We start from the raw sequence: 19293 nt of genomic DNA on the forward strand, positions 1-19293 counted from the left end.
AACTGATTTTTTTCCATCTGCACGAACGAATCATTCGTCAGTTTTCTGAGTCAGATAGACAATTGCGAAGCAACGAAAAATCTGTTCGTATCCATCTACAGCTCAACGATCGATCAGTTTCAAATTCGTTATTCTTTCAAACGCTCTATAATCACTGAATTGAATCTCACTCGATATAAAATGAATTCGAGATTTTTTTTCCTTTTTACATTACTATGGTGTTGTAATTATGTAGCAGAAGTGATTTCAACGAAGCAAAATGGTAATTGGTAGATAATAGTTATGCAGATAAGCATAACAGATTATCCGTTGATTGAATTTAACCCCTTAAGTAACACTTTTTTTACAGCACTAATCTTCAACCCAGACGAATCCAAACTCGTAGACATAAATCCAGAGGACCAAGATTTGACAATAAACCATCGCTTTATAACTGCTTGTCCAGCTTCATCGAATTCACAAGATGAAGACATATTTAATCAGCATGCTTCTATTACTAGAAACAGTCTATTCTTACAAAAACTTTACAACGGTGGCACATTAGCAAACAACATTGAATTGGGTATTTGTGACCAACCACCAATACCCGAATTACTACAAGATATTACAGACGATACTTACCACATTGGTTACGAGGTTGATGAAATGCATTTCAATTTTGATGTATAGGGAGAAAATTCATTGGTTACATATTTACTAAAATGTCTCGCTAATTTATTGCAGTTGTTTTATGAAAAAGGAACGATCAATTTAGAATCCAAAAACTACAAATATAAGGATCTCTCTCAGGTAAATACCTAGTAATGAAACATACCTAATTAATGAGAATACGAATCAACTTAAGCTGTGATAATTTTGCGCAGGTTTTCGAACGAGAACTATTAGATAATGATAATCCCAATAAGACCTACGTAACTTCAGAAATCGATGGTAACAATACAATTTTTAGAATTAAAGGAAAAGAGTCGCAGACACCAATGGTAATTGAAATTCTCATCAAGTAGGTTCAAACTTGTAAAGCATAATAAAAGCGTACATTCTCAAATTCCAGATATACTATTGGATAAATGTACTATCAATCGGTACCAGCATCAATTCCAAATTAGCGAAAACTATACTCTTCGAAAAAGACACTACTGATTATCAAAATGCATCTCAAACAATGTCCTACTGCAAAACTTACTACTTGGAGGATGGTAAAGTCTTAGACAACGAAAAGCCCACAGCTCAAATATCTGCAGACAATCACGATAAAACTCCTCGACTGGAAAAGACTCAAATACTACCGATGCAAATGTTCCACACACAAGCTGCAAAACTTGCCACTTGCACTTATCTGAATTTCGCCTTCATATGGAACACCGTTGCGAATGAGTCATTGAAGGAAGTCGATCTCTTCCTATACGCGATGCATCAAGTAAGAAATTAACGTCTTAATAAATAACTAGGTGTTTGAAGAAATGTTACGTATTTCTAAAATCTTACAAAATTCCAGCTATGGCCTTCCGAAATCGATTTATACTTCGGTGTGATTGGTGTATCAGATAAAATCAGTTCCGATACGCAAAATGAGCTTAAAACAGAAGACGAAAGTTTCCTGCAATTTGCTATCCCTAAAATCATATTTCGAGTACTAAAATACACGACGGGAGACATAACCTATCATGTTGCCATTATTATTCATAACGATAAAAATCCGATACAAGAAACTGATAGACTTTGTAGCCGAGATCCTGAATTAGAAAGTTGGAAAGTTATAGAGAATGAAGACACCAACCCTGGAATGGCTTACGCTTGTGAGCTCACACTATCTGTAGTCAATGAATTGGATTTTTCTTATTATGACACTCCCGAGGCGCTTATTCTCAAATTGGACAAATTTCCTGAATTTGATCCGTCCAAAAAAGAAATCGTCGAACGAAATGTGTTGGAAGATATTCGTAAAAAAATAGATTTCATTAAAACAATTAATGCCGAAAATTAATTGTAAAAATGCACAACTCTGTTAATTTTCAATTTTTATATGTACATAGTAAATTAAACGTTAAGATGTAAATTATCATTACAAAATATAGTCTAGTTACTGCACTGACTTGTATTTTTCATCACGTTTAAATGGCCTTAAAAAGTACGTACCTATGTACAGTGATTTTAAAAAAATTCTAATTGGCTTCTAAAACCTATAGCACGAGGGCTCAGTGGAAAAAGTTTGATTTTGAACAAAGCTGACCAGATCTGAGCATTCCATGAATCCCTAATCAGATCTGATAGGAGAGGACTGATTGGATCTGACCTTTACTTGATTGATCAGACTTGATCAGATCCGGACATTTTCCGCCTCAATTAGATGGGTTCAGATCTGAATAAATAAATATCGAGTTGTGATGAATGGCGTCATTGTAATTGGAGGGGGTGATTTTTGAATCTTCATCATGTTTGGGCAACTCCATCACGAATAGCTTAATAAATGAACTGAACTGCTCAAAAATTACTAACCCTTTGAAATCAGAGAAGAACCTGACTGACGAAAATTGAAAATTTTCATTATATGTATATATGGAAAGGAGTATGTATAACTTTGTTAAGCAGATTTTTTAAAAAATTGAGGTTTATTCAAGATTTCTGCTTGGAATTTGAGAAAATGCTCAAAATGGGCGTTTTTTCTATCCAGATTCACAAAATAAGTTTTCCATGTAGGTATACGAAAATTTCCCAGAAGTTTCTAAAGGTAATACCAACATAAAAATTGGAAAATTTTGAATAATTAATAATATACCTACCTGTCAAAAATTTTTGCGCCAAAATCCAGAATTTTTAGAAAAAATGAAAAATGATAAATGATTTTCTGCACAAGTTGTGACAATTACAAATAATAAAGTGACATAATTTTCAAATCAAAAAATTTTTTTGGTCAAAAATGAAGATATCGACACTATTAAAAATGTTTATTTGAAAGAAAACAAAAAAATAATAATTTCCGAAATTGAGTTTTAGAGTTGTTCTAAGGTCCATCATGAAAAATATAATTTTTTGTAAAACTTTTCACCCATATATGTATCAGTTCAACTTGTGCACTGATTATATATATCTAATTCCAAAATAGGATTTCGTAAATTTGGAAAATTTCTCACAAAAAGCTCGTAGGTACATGAAAGTTTAGATTTTTTATGTCAAAATTTACCCCAAAGAATAAAATGTTATTTTGGAATACAGATTGAACTAAAATACAAAATTCCCAAACCCATATCCATTTTGTTCAAACTTGATGAACTGGTATTCCCAAAATTTGGAATTTTGTATCGAAGTAAGATACTATTATTTTAATAGGTCTCATAATATAAAAGCCAATTTTGGGAATATTTTCACATCATAAAAAGTTCGAACTTTGGAATGCAAATCTATTACATCATTCAAGTTTGACCAAAATGCATACCGGTTTGAGAATTTTACAGTCCATTTTCACCAAAATTCTAGAATGAAATTTGATTCTACAAATCTGGTAAATTTTCGCATGCCTATTAAAAAATTTGCAGTTTTGTGTACATGCTTTCGGTAAAAAAGCTTCAAAATTTATAGGTGCCTATTTTGGGATTCCATGCGAATAGATTCAACACGTTGGTCCAATGTTGACATTGAGGTGAGATCTATACCTTAGTATCTTACTTCGACCCAAAATTCCAAAATGAAATTTGACCCTACGTGACTGAGCTTTTACATTACAGATTCTTCGAACTTTTATACCTCAGCTTTCTGTGAAAATTTTTCAAAAATAGAATCTCATTTTTACAAAAAATGATATTATTTTCATGGAACGTTTTTAAACAAGTTTTTGACCCCAAAATTTTTTTTTTGTTTTTCAGAAAAAATTTTGAATGGGCTGAGGTCAAAAATTGGAAAAACTGGAGGGAGAACGAGTAAAAGCAGCATTTTTTTGAAAAAAATCAATTTTGATGTCTGAGATGTCCTTTTTGCATAATTCGACGCCTCTGAATACGAACATCAAATCAAAATTGAAATTGCACTTCTTTTACCCCCTCTCACCATCAGAATCCCCCATCATAGGATAGGGTACCTATACTTGAGGGTTAAGAGTGATGAATCGATCCTTGGATCGAATTTTGAATATAATTAGGGGACCAAGAAAACATCTTTAAGCGCAAAAATTGTCTATTCATCAGTTACTTTACCAAAAACTTTGAAAGGGTACCCCCCGATAAGATAGGCAAAATGCCCTTAACCTCAGATTTCGATAAAACTCACAGGGTATGTTTAGTACCCCCAAAAAATAATTTTGGGCCCATCGCCCGCTCCCCACCCCACCCCCCTCAGCCAGGGGGGCCAAAAAACGCGTTTTTCAGGGGAAAAATTCTGTATCAGCGCGTAATTAAGATAAATTGATTCTGTAAACGAATATAGTTAGAGGATACATGGGCGTACCTCCCTGAATTTTTTCAGAATTTTTCATCACACGGGGAGAGAAGGGGGGACAAAAGAAAGCTTTAAATCGACATTACTCCGGAACGAAAAAACATACCAAAACGATTTTTTCGTCAAATATGTATCTTTAGGTCTACTTTCTATAGAAGTCATCACCCGGCCATTTGGAGTGGTGGGTCAAGCTCAAAAGCTCAAAAAACTCTCAAAAAACCACGTTTTTTGCGTTTTTCTCCAAAAATATGGACAAATGGCGGAAATCTAAGAGAACCAAGTTGTTCAGCGTGAAATTTTACCTCAGAATTGTGTAATTGAAAATTCATTTACACCGCATGATCGTAAAACTACATGCGCAGAAGTATTTGTGCTTACATCAAGATAGCTGAAAGGGTATTCCTGGGTAAAATAGGTGAAATGTCCCTGTCCTCGGATTTCTGAAATTTTGATGAAACATAGTTGGGTACCATTAAAAAAAATGTCGGAGGCAAAAAATCCCCCCCCCCGGCCCCCACCTTCCCTTGCTCATAATAGCGAAAAAAGGGCCTTTTTCGGGGAGAAAAAATCCATGCTTCAACGAGTTTTGACAAAAAAATCTGTATTCACTCAAAATACTTGAAGGAGATATGATTCTAGCAACTTGAATTTTCTTCAAAAATTGTGGGCCCCCCAGGGGAGATATATTGACAAAAGAAAATTTGAAACCGCCGTATCTCCGAACCTAATTTAAGTACATGAAATTTTTTTTTCAAAAATGTATCTGCATGAGCACTATAATTGGTATTTTTTTTTCAAATTTTCCCTCCAGGTAGGCCATCTTCAAAAACTCAAAAAACACTCAAAATTGTGTTTTTTTGTCACAGCACCACCAAAAAAAGCGATCCATAATTTTGGATGCTGGGCTCCAAAAACAATAAGAAAACCAACTAACTTCTTTAAGGCTATTCTAATTTTTTGATGAAAAATGGTCAACTTTGGGCGGGGATTGTGCCAAAACTATAGAACGGATTTTTCTAGGGTTTGCTTTCAAAAGCGAGGGTATGTCGAGATATTTTTGATTCGGGACATTTGATGGCTATAATAGGGAATTGGATGGAGGTACTTTAGACGCTCACATCCCTGTTGTAAAAGCAAAATTAGAAAACATGGCTACATACCCTCGATTTCATAGATGAATCAGTATTGGTGAAAAAAAATTGGAAGAATTTTGAAAATTCACGGAGAAATCCCCGTCTGAAGTTTAGATGGGAGCGGGTCGCGGGACATAAGCACGACTAAATTCGTTCAATCGATTACATGCAGTCTTACGAACGAATGATGAAAATAACGAACAAATCGGTTTCATATTTCGACCGGTTGTCAAATTAGAATGCTCTCCGCAGAGTATACCCTTAAACTCCAATTTTTTGGCCATAGGCACCCCCTCTCCAAATTTTAGGGCGAAAGTAGACAGACAATATGGGTATCATTATCATATGAACCGAACTCGCTGAACATGAATATGAAGTTTGATTTGCAGTTGGACCCTCCCAACGACCACATTGGGGAGAGGGGTTGCCCAAAAATTAGAGTTTTTGTGAAAAATGCTTCATTATAGCGCTATTTACGCCATGCAACTTCTTAATCAAGGTTTTCTTGAATTACAAGTAGCCTACTTTTCAAGTACATGGTATCTAACTCAAAACTATCAGAAAGGTTTCTTTTTGGTGTCGATGATTAAATTTTTATGTGAGTTACCAAGTACATTGAAAACATAGGTATTACCTACCTACGTGTACGTACTATGTAGTAGATTGGGTAAATCACCAAAAAAAGAAAAAAAACTGGATTTTTACCAATTTTAGCAAAAACTGTCATTTTGAGTTGAAAGTTGTACAGAAAAATTCTGGCTCCAGAAGTGCCCCTAAAGGGAAAACATGTGCCCTTAAAGTGGGAGTATTTTCGAAAAAACACGGTTTTTTCACTGTAGCCCCTGTACCCAATTTGTTTTGAGAAAAATGACGATCGACCCAGTCCTAAATGAATATATCTTAGATTCTGCGTCCATTCTATGCTATTATTTTTAATTGTTTTTGTCAATTTTGAAAAATCAACAAAAATTTAGGAATTTTTGCCAATCTTTATCAATTTTTTGAAACCTAAAATATTGTCATCACTGCGTTCCAAAATATTTCCTCAGTTTCAGAAATATATTATCTTTCAATATTTTTTCGTCATTATAGCGAAACTTTTGCGAAGAAAATATTTTCAAAACACCAACTACTAATACCCCCTCTTCAAAAAAAAAAAAGATTTACTTTTCAATTTTCTCAGTAGAACCCCAAAAGTTGCCTTGGATTTTGATGGCAATAGCATGGATTGGCGCAGAATCTCAAATACCTATGTAGGTACTTTTATTATACTGTCTCCTCCATATATTCTGAGTGAATACAGATTTTTTTGTCAAAACTCGTTGAAGCATGGATTTTTTCTCCCCGAAAAAGGCCCTTTTTTCGCTATTATGAGCAAGGGGAGGTGGGGGCCGGGGGGGGGGGGGGATTTTTTGCCTCCGACATTTTTTTTAATGGTACCCAACTATGTTTCATCAAAATTTCAGAAATCCGAGGACAGGGACATTTCACCTATTTTACCCAGGAATACCCTTTCAGCTATCTTGATGTAAGCACAAATACTTCTGCGCATGTAGTTTTACGATCATGCGGTGTAAATGAATTTTCAATTACACAATTCTGAGGTAAAATTTCACGCTGAACAACTTGGTTCTCTTAGATTTCCGCCATTTGTCCATATTTTTGGAGAAAAACGCAAAAAACGTGGTTTTTTGAGAGTTTTTTGAGCTTTTGAGCTTGACCCACCACTCCAAATGGCCGGGTGATGACTTCTATAGAAAGTAGACGTAAAGATACATATTTGACGAAAAAATCGTTATGGTATGTTTTTTCGTTCCGGAGTAATGTCGATTTAAAGTTTTCTTTTGTCCCCCCTTCTCTCCCCGTGTGATGAAAAATTCTGAAAAAATTCAGGGAGGTACGCCCATGTATCCTCTAACTATATTCGTTTACAGAATCAATTTATCTTAATTACGCGCTGATACAGAATTTTTCCCCTGAAAAACGCGTTTTTTGGCCCCCCTGGCTGAGGGGGGTGGGGTGGGGAGCGGGCGATGGGCCCAAAATTATTTTTTGGGGGTACTAAACATACCCTGTGAGTTTCATCGAAATCTGAGGTTAAGGGCATTTTGCCTATCTTATTTGGGGGGTACCCTTTTGGTGGTCTAATTCGAGGAAATTTATTCAAATGTTTTTTTATACTGCATTCTAGCCAAAAAGAGTTTCAGACAAATTTTTTTCACCAAAAACTGTGTTTTAGACCGTATTATTTTCAATATAATTTTTTCAAATTTTTTGAGTAATGAACCTCGACTAAAAATGTTAAAACCCAGAGTATGACTTTTTTGATTTCGGCTTCAAAAATTTTTCAAGTAATATAATTTTATTCAAAATTTTCTGATTTCTATGTTGGTATTAGCTAGAGAAACATTCCAGAAAATTTTCGATTTCTCAAAAAAAAATCTGCCTAGCGAAGTTATACTCCTTCTTGTATTTATAATGAAGTTTTTCAATTTTCATTCGTCAGATTCTTCTCGGGTGTCAAAAGGGTTAAATTTAATGCTTCAATATCTCTCATTCTCTCTTTCATTCTTTTCTCGATGGTTTCAAAAGTTATTATCCTTGAATCAAGAGGTGTTACTCGTATCATCGAGTTTATGATTTTTTGTCAAATCATCATTTTTTAAGAGTTTAGAAAAAGAAAATCTCAAATCCACATTAGTGCTAATGGTACAACATTTTTTTCAGCTATTTTTCACGATCTTCTGAAAATTTTCATACTTTTTCTTCAGCTGCACCAAAAAGATGCTCCCGAGCATTTTGTAGGTTCCTTTGTGTTCCTAAGTCTATGGATAAGTAGATATAGGCTGATGAAATAGGCACCTTGGATCTGCGTGAAGTATGATATTCGTACACACAATTGCTACTTCGCATTCAAGTTCCTCATATTCGATCCTAGAGACACAGATTTATTACGTTTACACAACTGATTTGTTCCATCTGCATGAACGAATCATTCGTCAGTTTTTTCAGTCGCATAAACAACTGCAAAGCAACGAAAAATCTGTTCGTATCAATCTTCAACTCATCATCGATCGATCAGTTTCAAATCCATTATTCTTTCAAACGCTCTACAATCACTGAACTAAATCTCACTCGATATATAAAATGAATTCGTCGAGATTTTTCTTCGTTTTTACATCACTATGGTGTTGGAATTATGTACCAGAAGTGAATTCAACGAAGCAAAATGGTAATTAGTAGATAATAATATGAAGATATTAAAAATTATCCGTCGATTGAATTTAATCCCTTAAATAACACTTTTTTACAGCTCTAATCTTCAACCCAGATGAAACCAAACTCGTAGACATAAATCCTAAGGACCAAGATTTGACAATAAACCATCGCTTTATAACTGCTTGTCCAGCTTCTTCGGATTCACAAGATGAAGACATATTTAATCAATATGCTTCTATTACTGGAAAAAGTCTATTCTTAAAAACGCTCTACAACAGTGGCACATTAGCGAAAAACGTTGAATTGGGTATTTGTGACCAATCACCAATACCGCAATTGCTACTAGATGATACAGAGGATGTTTACCACATTGGTTACGAGGTTGGTAAAAGGATTTCAAATTACATATGGAGAAAATTCATCAGTTACGTTTTTACTAAAATCCTCCTCTAATTTATTTCAGTTGTTTTACGAAAAAGGAACGATCAATTTAGATTTCACAAAATACTACTATTTCTATCAGGTAATGAAACATGTACCTAATCATAAGAATACGAATCAGGTAGAGCAAAATGTGCATCAACCAATAACCTTCATCTGCGATAATTTTGCACAGGTTTTCGAAAGAAAATTAAAAGAAAATCCTAATCCTAATAAGACCTACGTCACTCTAAATTTCGATAATGGTAATATAATGTTTGGAATTAAAGGAAAAGAGATGCAGAAACCAATGGTAATTAAACTTGAATTTTCATCGAGTAAGTAGGTCCGGATTTGAATAAGATAATGAAAGCATACGTTCCAAAATTCTAGGCATACTATTGGATAAATGTACTGTCAATCGTTATCAGCTCTGCCGAATTCGGGAGACTTATAGGCTTTGAAAAAGACACCATCAATTATCCAAATACATCTCAAACAATAATGTCCTACTGCAAAACTTACTACCTGGAGGATGGCAAAATCTCAGATAACGAAAACCCCGCAGCTCAAATATCCGCAGATATTCACGATAAAACTCCTCGACTGGAAAAAACTCAAATACTACCGATGCAAATGTTCCACACACAAGCTGCAAAACTTGCCACTTGCAATTATCTGAATATCGCCTTCATATGGAACACCGTCGCGAATGAGTCCTTGAAAGAAGTCGACCTCTTCCTTTATGCGATGTATCAAGTAAGAAATTACTATCTTAACAAAGAATCACGGGGGTTGAAAAAATGGTATATATTTCTAAAATCTTAAAAAATTCCAGCTATGGCCTTCCGAAATCGATTTATACTTCGGTGTGATTGGTGAATCAGATAAAATTAGCCCCGATACACAAAATGAGCTCAAATCAGAAGACGACAGTTTCCTGCAATTTGCCATCCCCAAAATAATATTTCGAGTAGTGAATTACAAGACGGAAGGCATAACCTATCAAGTTTTCATTATTATTCATAACGATACAAATCCGATACAAGAAACTGATAGAGTTTGTAGCCGAGATCCTGAATTAAAAAGTTGGAAAGTTATAGAGAATAAAGACACCAGCTCTGGAACGGCTTACGCTTGTGAGCTCACATCAGATATGGTCGATAAATTGGAATTTTATTATAATAACGATTACTATAACACTGGCGAGCCGTCTATTCTCAAATTGGACAAATTTCCGGAATTTGATCCTACTAAAAAAGAAATCGTCGAACGAAATGTAGTGGAAGATATTAGTAAAAGAATTGATTTCATTAAAACAAATAATGCCGAAAATTAATTGTAAAAATGTACAACTCTGTTAATTTTGAATCCTTATTTATGTACTTACATAGTAAATTAAACTTAAGATGTAAATTATCATTACAAATATAGTTTAGTCACTGTACTGATTTGTATTTTTGATCACTTTTAAACGGCCTTAAAAAGTACATACCTATACCTATGTTGAGTGATTAAAAAAAAATGAATCCCTGATCAGATCTGATAGGAGAGGCCTGATTGGATCTGACCTTTACCTGATTGATCAGACTTGATCAGATCTGAACATTTTCCACCCCAATTAGATGGGTTCAGATCGGAACAAACAAATATCGAGTTGTGAACGACGTCATTGTAATTGGGGGGGGGAGGATATTGAATTTTGATCAAGTTTGGGCAACTCCATCACGAATGGCTTAATAAATGAACTGAGCTGTTCAAAGATTATTAACCCTTTGAGACCCGAGAAGAATCTGACGGCCGAAAATTGAAAAATTTCATTATTATGACAGATCTTTTTTTTTAAGTTGAGGTTTACTCAAGATTTAAGCTTAGAATTTGAGAAAATCCTCAAAATGGGCATAAATGAAAAATGATTTTCTGCACAAGTTGTGACAATTACAAATGTAAAAGTGACATAATTTTCAAATCAAAAAATTTTTTGGTCAAAAACAAAAAGATTCACAGTAGGGATTTTTATTTGGAAAAAAATTGTGGAAATTGAGTTTCAAGGTCATTCCAAGCTCCATTATGAAAAATATAATTTTTTGTAAATTTTTTCACCCATATATCGGTTCAACTTGTGCACTGTTCACTTATGTATCTACTGAAAAATTTCATTATTATGACAGATCTTTTTTTTTAAGTTGAGATTTACTCAAGATTTAAGCTTAGCATTTGAGAAAAACCTCAAAATGGGCATAAATGAAAAATGATTTTCTGCACAAGTTGTGACCATTACAAATGTAAAAGTGACATAATTTTCAAATCAAAAAATTTTTTTACCCCAATGAATAAAATGTTATTTTGGAATACAGATGGAACTGAAATACAAATTCCCAAACCCGTATCCATTTTGTTCAAGCTTGATGTAATGAACTGGTATTCCCAAAATTTGGAATTTTGGATCGAAGTAAGATACCATTTTAAGTCACATCAACGCCAACTTTGGGAAAATTTTCACATCATAAAGTACATCAAGTTTGGCCAAAAATGTATACCGGTTTGAAAATTTTACAGTCCAATTTCTATCAAAATTCTAGAATGAAATTTGATTCTACAAATCTGGATCTGGTGAATTGCAAATGATTAAAAAAATTTGAACTTTTGTGTACAAGCTTCTGGTAAAAAAAAATCTTCATAATAGGTGCTTATTTTGAGATTTCATGTGAATTGATGCAATACGTTGGTCCAATGTTGGCATTGAGGTGAGATACTTCGACCCAAAATTCCAAAATAAAATTTGACCCCAAGAGCTTTCTGTGAAGATTGTTCAAAATTTATAGAATCTCATTTTTACAAAAAATTATATTTTTCATAAAACAACCTTGAAACTCCATTTTCCAAAATACTTTTTTTTTTTTTTTTTAATGAAAATCTCCACCGTCAATCTCTTTATTTTTGACCAAAAACTTTTTTGATTTGAAAATTAGGTCACTCTCACATAAGTGATTGCAGAAAATTATTTTCTATTTTCCCTCAAAAAGCCATGCAGATTTTAGGTTATTTCCTTTTTTGTGAAGAAGAGGTAAAAAAAATGCTCATCTCTATGTGAGCGAATTTTGAATGAGCACACCTATGAAACTGGCATTTTTAAACAAGTTTTTGATTGCAAATTTTTTTTTCAGAAAAACTTTTGGGTGGGCTGAGGTCAAAAATTGAAAAAAAAACTGGAGGGAAAACGAGTAAAAACAGCATTTTTTTGAAAAAATCAATTTTGATGACTGAGATGTCCTTTTTACATAACTCAATGCCTCTGAACACGAATATCAAGTCAACATTTGAATTGCGCTTCTTCTACCCTCTTTCTCCATCAGAACCCCCCCCCCCATCATAGGATAGGTTACCTACTTGAGGATTAAGAGTGATGAATCGACCCTCGGATCGAATTTTCAATATAATTAGGGGATCAAAAAAACATTTTTAAGCGCGAAAATTTTTTGTCTTCTCCTCTTCCCTTCCCTCTACATTAAAAAAACCGCGATTTCTATGCATAAAATTCCCATTCATCGACCACGTTTTAGACCATATTATTTTCAGTCTAATTTTTTCAGATTTTCTGAGTAGCGAACAAATGTTGAAAACCAGAGTATGACCTTTTGGATTTCGGCTTCAAAAATGTTTCACGTAATACATTGTTCAAAATTTTCTGATTTTTATGTTGGTATTACCTAGAGAAACATTCCAGGAAATTTTCGTATCCCTGCATTGAGAATTTATTTTGGGAATCGGGAGAGAAAAAATACCCATTTTAAGCATTTCCTCAAATCTCAAACTGAAATTTTGAGTAAATTTTAATTTGAATAAAAAAAAACTGCCTAGTGAAGTTGTGCTCCTTCTTATATGTATAATGAAAATTTTTCAATTTTCATTCGTCTGATTCATCTCGGGTCTCATAGGGTTAAATTTAATACTTCAAAATCTCTCATTCTTTTCTCTATGGTTTCACAAGTTTTTATATAAGAATCAAGAGGTGTTACCCGCATCACCGAGTTCATGATTTTTTGTCAAGTCCATAAAAAATCATTTTAAAAGTTTGGAGACGAAAAATCTCAAAGCCACATTAGTGCAAATGGCATCAACATTTTTTTTAGCTCTTTTTCACGAGCTCATGAAAATTTTCATACATTTCTTTCAGCTGCACCAACAAAATGTTCTTGAGCATTTTGTACCACTGGGTGGCCCAAGTCGATGGACAAGTAGATAGGCAGATGAAGTAGGAACTTTGGATCTGCGTAAAGTATTAAAACATACGCACAATCGCTACTTCGTATTCAAGTTCTTCATATTCGATCCCAGAGACATAGATTTATTATACGTTCTGATTACACAACTGATTTTTTCCATCTGCACGAACGAATCATTTTGTCAGTTTTCTGAGCCAGATAGAAAACTGCAAAGCAATGAAAAATCTGTTTGTATCAATCTTCAACTCATCATCGATCGATCGATCAGTTTCAAATCCATTATTCTTTCAAACGCTCTACGATCACTGAACTAAATCCCACTCGATATAAAATGAATTCGTCGAGATTTTTCGTCGTTTTTTCATCGCTATGGTGTTGGAATTATGTAGCAGAAGTGAATTCAACGAAGCAAAATGGTAATTGGTAGATAATAGTTAAGCAGATATTAAAAATTATTCGTTGATTGAATTGAATCCCTTAAATAACACTTTTTTACAGCTCTAATCTTCAACCCAGATGAAGCCAAACTCGTGGACATAAATCCAGAGGACCAAAATTTGACAATAAACCATCGCTTTATAACTGCTTGTCCAGCTTCTTCGGATTCACAAGATGAAAACATACTCAATCAGCATGCTTCTATTACTGGAAATGGTCTATTCTTAAAAAAGCTCTACAACAGTGGCACTTTAGCAAAAAATACTGAATTGGGTATTTGTGATCAACCACCAATACCTCAATTGCTATTTGATACTCGTATTACACAGCGTATTTACCGCATTGGTTACGAGGTCGGTGAAAGCATTTCAAAATACAACATTATAGGGAGAAAATTCATCGTATTTACTCAAATCCCTCGTTAATTTATTGCAGTTGTTTTATGAAAAGGGAACAATCAATTTAGATTTTAAAAAACTCTCACGCATTAAGCGTGAGAAGACCGACTTTTCGTAAAATAAATATCTTTTACGAACGAATTGATCCACTTTTATTTAAACAGTGATTCGCGAACGAACTGATTCGTATAAGTGACTTGTTCGTGAATGAATCGATTCGTATAAGTGAATCGTTCGCGAACGAATCGATTCGTATAAGTGACTCGTTCGCGAACGAATCGAATCATACAAGTGAATTGTTCGCGAACGAATTGATTCGTACAAGTGAATCGTTCGCGAACGAATCGATTCGTACAAGTGAATCGTTCGCGAACGAATCGATCCGTACAAGTGAATCGTTCGCGAACGAATCGATTCGTACAAGTGAATCGTTCGCGAACGAATTAATTCATACAAGTGATTCGTTCGCGAACGAATTGATTCATTTACTCAATTTTCAATGAATCATTCGCGAACGAATTGATTCGTATTAGTGACTCATTCGCGAACGAATTTATTCATAAATTAAAGATTCGTTGGCGAATGGTTCTTTCAAAAAATTGATCAATTCGTTCACGAATGATTCACAAAAAATTGAGGGTCGTATACTTAATAGGAATCGAGCAAACCTAGTGAGATTTCAAGTTTCATCGAAATCAGTTCAGCCATTTCCTAGGTAATGAGTTTTGAAAAATTCTGAAAAAAAATTTTGTCGCTCGACAAATTTGAAAGCTTTGAGCTTTTGAAAATTTTGTTTTCGATTACGCGTGAAAGCTACGAACTTTTGGATCATGATGCAAGTCTGGCATCCTGGGAATGGTGGTGGACTTGTGATACTTCAAGTTTCAGAAAAATTGGTTCAGTCGTTACTCAAGGTAATGATTTTTAAGTGAAAAATGTCAAAAAAAATTTTGTCGCTCGATAAACTTGGAAGCTTTGAACTTTTGAAACACGATGATGGTGACAAATTGTCCGGCTAGTATCCAAGGGCTGACATTTTGAGTTTCATCAAGATCGGTTCAAAGGTTCCTGAGAAATAAATTTTTAAATGAGTTTTTATGTGAAAAATGTCGAAAAAAAATTTTGTCGCTCGATAAACTTGGAAGCTTTGAACTTTTGGAACTTGATGATGATGGCGAAATCTCCGCTAAGTAGTGTAGTTCTGAAATTTCAAATTTGATCAAAATCGATTCAGCCGTTGCTGAGAAATTAAATTTTATGTGTAAATTCACCTCATCACATACGAGTACTTAAATATTTAAGTAAAGACTTGGCACACGAATTCATTTAAAATTGAACTTTTAAAAAAATTATTTCTCAGGAACGGTTGAACCGATTTTGATGAAACTCAAAATGTCAGCCCTTGGATACTAGCCGGACAATTTGTCACCATCATCGTGTTTCAAAAGTTCAAAGCTTCCAAGTTTATCGAGCGACAAAATTTTTTTTCGACATTTTTCACTTAAAAATCATTACCTTGAGTAACGACTGAACCAATTTTTCTGAAACTTGAAGTATCACAAGTCCATCACCATTCCTATGATTTCGCACTTGCACCATGATCCAAAAGTTCGTAGCTTTCTTACGTAATCGAAAACAAAATTGAGCTTTTTCAAATTTTCGGGGGGTGACTTTGCACAAAATTTATTAAAAATTTAATTTCTCAGCAACGGCTGAACCGATTTTGATCAAATTTTAAATGTCACAACTAGGCTACTAGCCGAACATTTTGGCATCATCATCAAGTTCCAAAAGAACGCAGCTTACAAGTTTATCGAGCGACAAAATTTTTTTTCGAAATTTTTCAAAATTCATTACCTAGAAAACGGCTGAACCGATTTTGATGAAACTTGAAATCTAAGTAGGCCTCTACGATCTCTATAATTTCGCATATTCACTTCGATCCAAAAGTTCGTAGCTTTCGAATTAAATCAAAAATTCAAAAAAAAAATTGTATATATATATCTCTATATATATCTATATAAACCTTATATAAGGAAACCTGAAATTTTGGGAATGAGCCTATCGTGATCCCAGACCCTCGAAACGCAAAGAAAAGTCACTCCCCGACCCAACTTCCACTATCGCAACAAATACAATACTCCACTTTTCTCCGAAAAGTCGGTAAAACTATTTCAATTTATCTCAGGTAATGAAACATACTTACTTAGTCATAAGAATACGAATCAGCTAAAGCAAAATGTGCATCAATCAATTTCGACTATGATACTTAATTTTGCGCAGGTTTTCAAAAGAAAACCAAAAGATAATCCTAATCCTAATGGGAACTACTTGACGGTACTTTTCGATAATGATAACATAATGTTTGGAATTAAAGGAAAAGAGTCGCAGAAACCAATGGTAATTAAATTTGAATTTTCATCGAATAGGTTCAGCATTAAGATTTAAGAGTAATAACAGCATGGATACGATCTGAAATTCTAGGTATCGTACTATTGGATAAATGTACTGTCAATCATTATCAGCTCTGACCAATTCGGGAAAAGTATAGCCTTCGAAAAAGACACCATCATTTACCCAAATACATCTCAAACAACGTCCTACTGCAAAACTTACTACCTGGAGGATGGTAAAATCTTAGATAACGAAAACCCCGCCGCTGAAATATCCGCAGATGTTCACGATAAAACCCCTCGACTGGAAAAAACTCAAATACTACCGATGCAAATTTTCCACACACAAGCTGCAAAACTTGCCACTTGTACATACATGAATTTCGCCTTCATATGGAACACCGTCGCGAATGAGCCATTGAAAGAAGTCGATCTCTTCTTATACGCGATGTATCAAGTAAGAAATTACTATCTTAACAAAGAATCAGGTGTTTGAAAAAATGCTACATATTTCTAAAATTTTACAAAATTTCAGCTATGGCCTTCCGAAATTGATTTATATTTCGGAGTGGTTGGTGAATCAAATAGAATCAGTTCCGATACACAAAATGAACTTAAAACAGAAGACGACAGTTTCATGCAATTTGCCATCCCCAAAATAATATTTCGAGTAGTGAAATACACAACGGGAGACACAACCTATCAAGTTGCCATTATTATTCATAACGATAAAAATCCGATTGAAGAAACTGATAGACGTTGTAGTCGAGATCCTAAATTAGAAAGTTGGAAAGTTATAGAGAATAAAGACACCACCCCTGGAACGGCTTACGCTTGTGAGCTCACAGAAGATATGGTCGATCAATTGGAATTTTATCATTATGACGCTTACGAGCTACCTATTCTCGAATTGGACAAATTTCCGGTATTTGATGTCTCTAAAAAAGAAATCGTCGAACGAAACGTGTTGGAAGATATTCGTAAAAAAATTGATTTCATCAAAACAATTAATGCCGGAAATTAATTGGAAAAATGTACAACCCAGTTAATTCTGAACCTTTAGGTATATGTTGTAAATTAAACGTAAGATGTAAAATATTGTTACAAAAATATAGTCTAGTTATTGTACTGATTCGTATTTTTTATCACTTTTAAATGACCTTAAACGGTACCAACCTACATACTGTGATTAAAAAAAAAAAAATCTAATTCGCTTCTAAAATCTTATAGCATGAGGGCTCAGTGGAAAAAGTTTAATTCTGAACAAAGGTGATTAGATCTGAGCAATCCATGAATTCTTGCTCAGATCTGATATGAGAAACCTGGGCTGATTGGATCTGACCTTTACCTGATTCATCAGACTTGATCGGATCCGGTTATTTTGAACCCCAATTAGATGGCTCAAAAATCATTTACCATTTGAGACCCGAGAAGATTCTGACGGATGAAAATTGAAAAATTTCATTATACGAGGGAAAGGACAAAGTATAACTTCGTTAAGGAGATTTTCTTTTCAAATTGAGGTTTACACAAGATTTCAGCTTGGAATTTGAGATGCTCAAAATGGGCATTTTTTCTATCCATGATTTCCTACATATATCACGTCAAAAATTTTCGAAGCCGAAATCAAAAACTTTGAGAAAAAATGAAAAATGAGTGGAATAATTTTCAAATCAAAAAAATTTTTGATCAAAAATAAGGAGATTGGCAGGGGGATTTTTTTTCGAAAAAAAAATAATTTCCGAAATTGAGTTTTAGGGTTGTTTTAAGGTCCATTATGAAAAATATAATTTTTCTGCTCGAAAAAATTTGATTTTGTTTTGGAATATTTTTCACAATACTTGTTTGAGAATTTTCTAGTCCATTTTCACCAAATTTCCAAAATGAAATTTGATTCTAATTTGGCAAATTTTCACATCTTGAAACGTTTGAACTTTTGTGTACCTAACTTACGAGTTTTTTATGAAAATTTTTTAAAATTTATAAATGCTTATCTTGGGATTTTTTCATCAAAAAAAAAATTGAGTTTTTATAGCACAACCTGGAAACTTAATTTTCAAAATCATTGTTTTTTTTCAAATAAAAATCCCCACTGCGAATCTTTTTTTCAACTTGAAAATTTTGTCACTCCCACATTTGTAATTTTCACAACTTGCGCAGAAAATCATTCTTTATTTTTTCTCAAAATTTTGAATTTTGAAATTGAAAATTCTTTATAAAATATTTTATTTAAAATTTTCTGATTTTTATGTTGATATTACCTGGAAAAGTTTTTCGTATCCCTACATGAAAATTTATTGACAAAATCGGGATTTTAAAAATGCTCATTTTGAGTATTTCCTCAAATTCCAAACCAAAAATTTCAAGTATACCTACCTCAATTTTTTTTAAATCTGCTCTAGTAGGTTATATCTACTCGCTTCCACATGGAAAGCTGAAATTAACTATGCACTCCAATTTTAACACCTTCTGAAGACGACTTAAGGTGAGTTCAAGTAATTTTGGAGCCTCCAGTGACCTTTTTGAAAGGTTTCATGGCGTTTTTAGGAGAATTGAAATTTCGAAAAAGTAGCTGGAAGCTTCAAAACCACTTGAAACCACCATGCAGTCGACGTCATAATTATTATTGTATTAAAAT

General features: G+C 33.8%; 3 protein-coding genes across 5 annotated transcripts in view; 2 read left to right on the forward strand and 1 right to left on the reverse strand.

The window, feature by feature from the left end:
- The window catches only part of LOC135847171 (uncharacterized), a 354358-nt gene that overhangs the window by 42317 nt on the left and 292748 nt on the right, over positions 1-19293 (reverse strand). The gene's annotated exons all lie outside the window — the stretch shown is intronic.
- On the forward strand, positions 3-2082 carry LOC135847560 (uncharacterized). The gene is made up of 6 exons (XM_065367122.1): positions 3-262; positions 350-636; positions 724-789; positions 864-980; positions 1052-1417; positions 1496-2082. Exons 1-6 carry the CDS (start codon positions 181-183, stop codon positions 1982-1984), a joined length of 1407 nt encoding a protein of 468 aa, XP_065223194.1. The 5' UTR covers positions 3-180; the 3' UTR covers positions 1985-2082.
- LOC135848877 (uncharacterized) lies at positions 8085-10621 on the forward strand. Its single transcript, XM_065368952.1, has 6 exons — positions 8085-8793; positions 8875-9161; positions 9244-9303; positions 9397-9513; positions 9594-9959; positions 10039-10621. The coding sequence occupies exons 1-6, from the start codon at positions 8709-8711 to the stop codon at positions 10537-10539; spliced, it is 1416 nt and encodes a 471-aa protein (XP_065225024.1). The 5' UTR covers positions 8085-8708; the 3' UTR covers positions 10540-10621.

Source organism: Planococcus citri, chromosome 5 (assembly GCF_950023065.1).
Source record: "Planococcus citri chromosome 5, ihPlaCitr1.1, whole genome shotgun sequence".
Taxonomy (NCBI): domain Eukaryota; kingdom Metazoa; phylum Arthropoda; class Insecta; order Hemiptera; family Pseudococcidae; genus Planococcus; species Planococcus citri.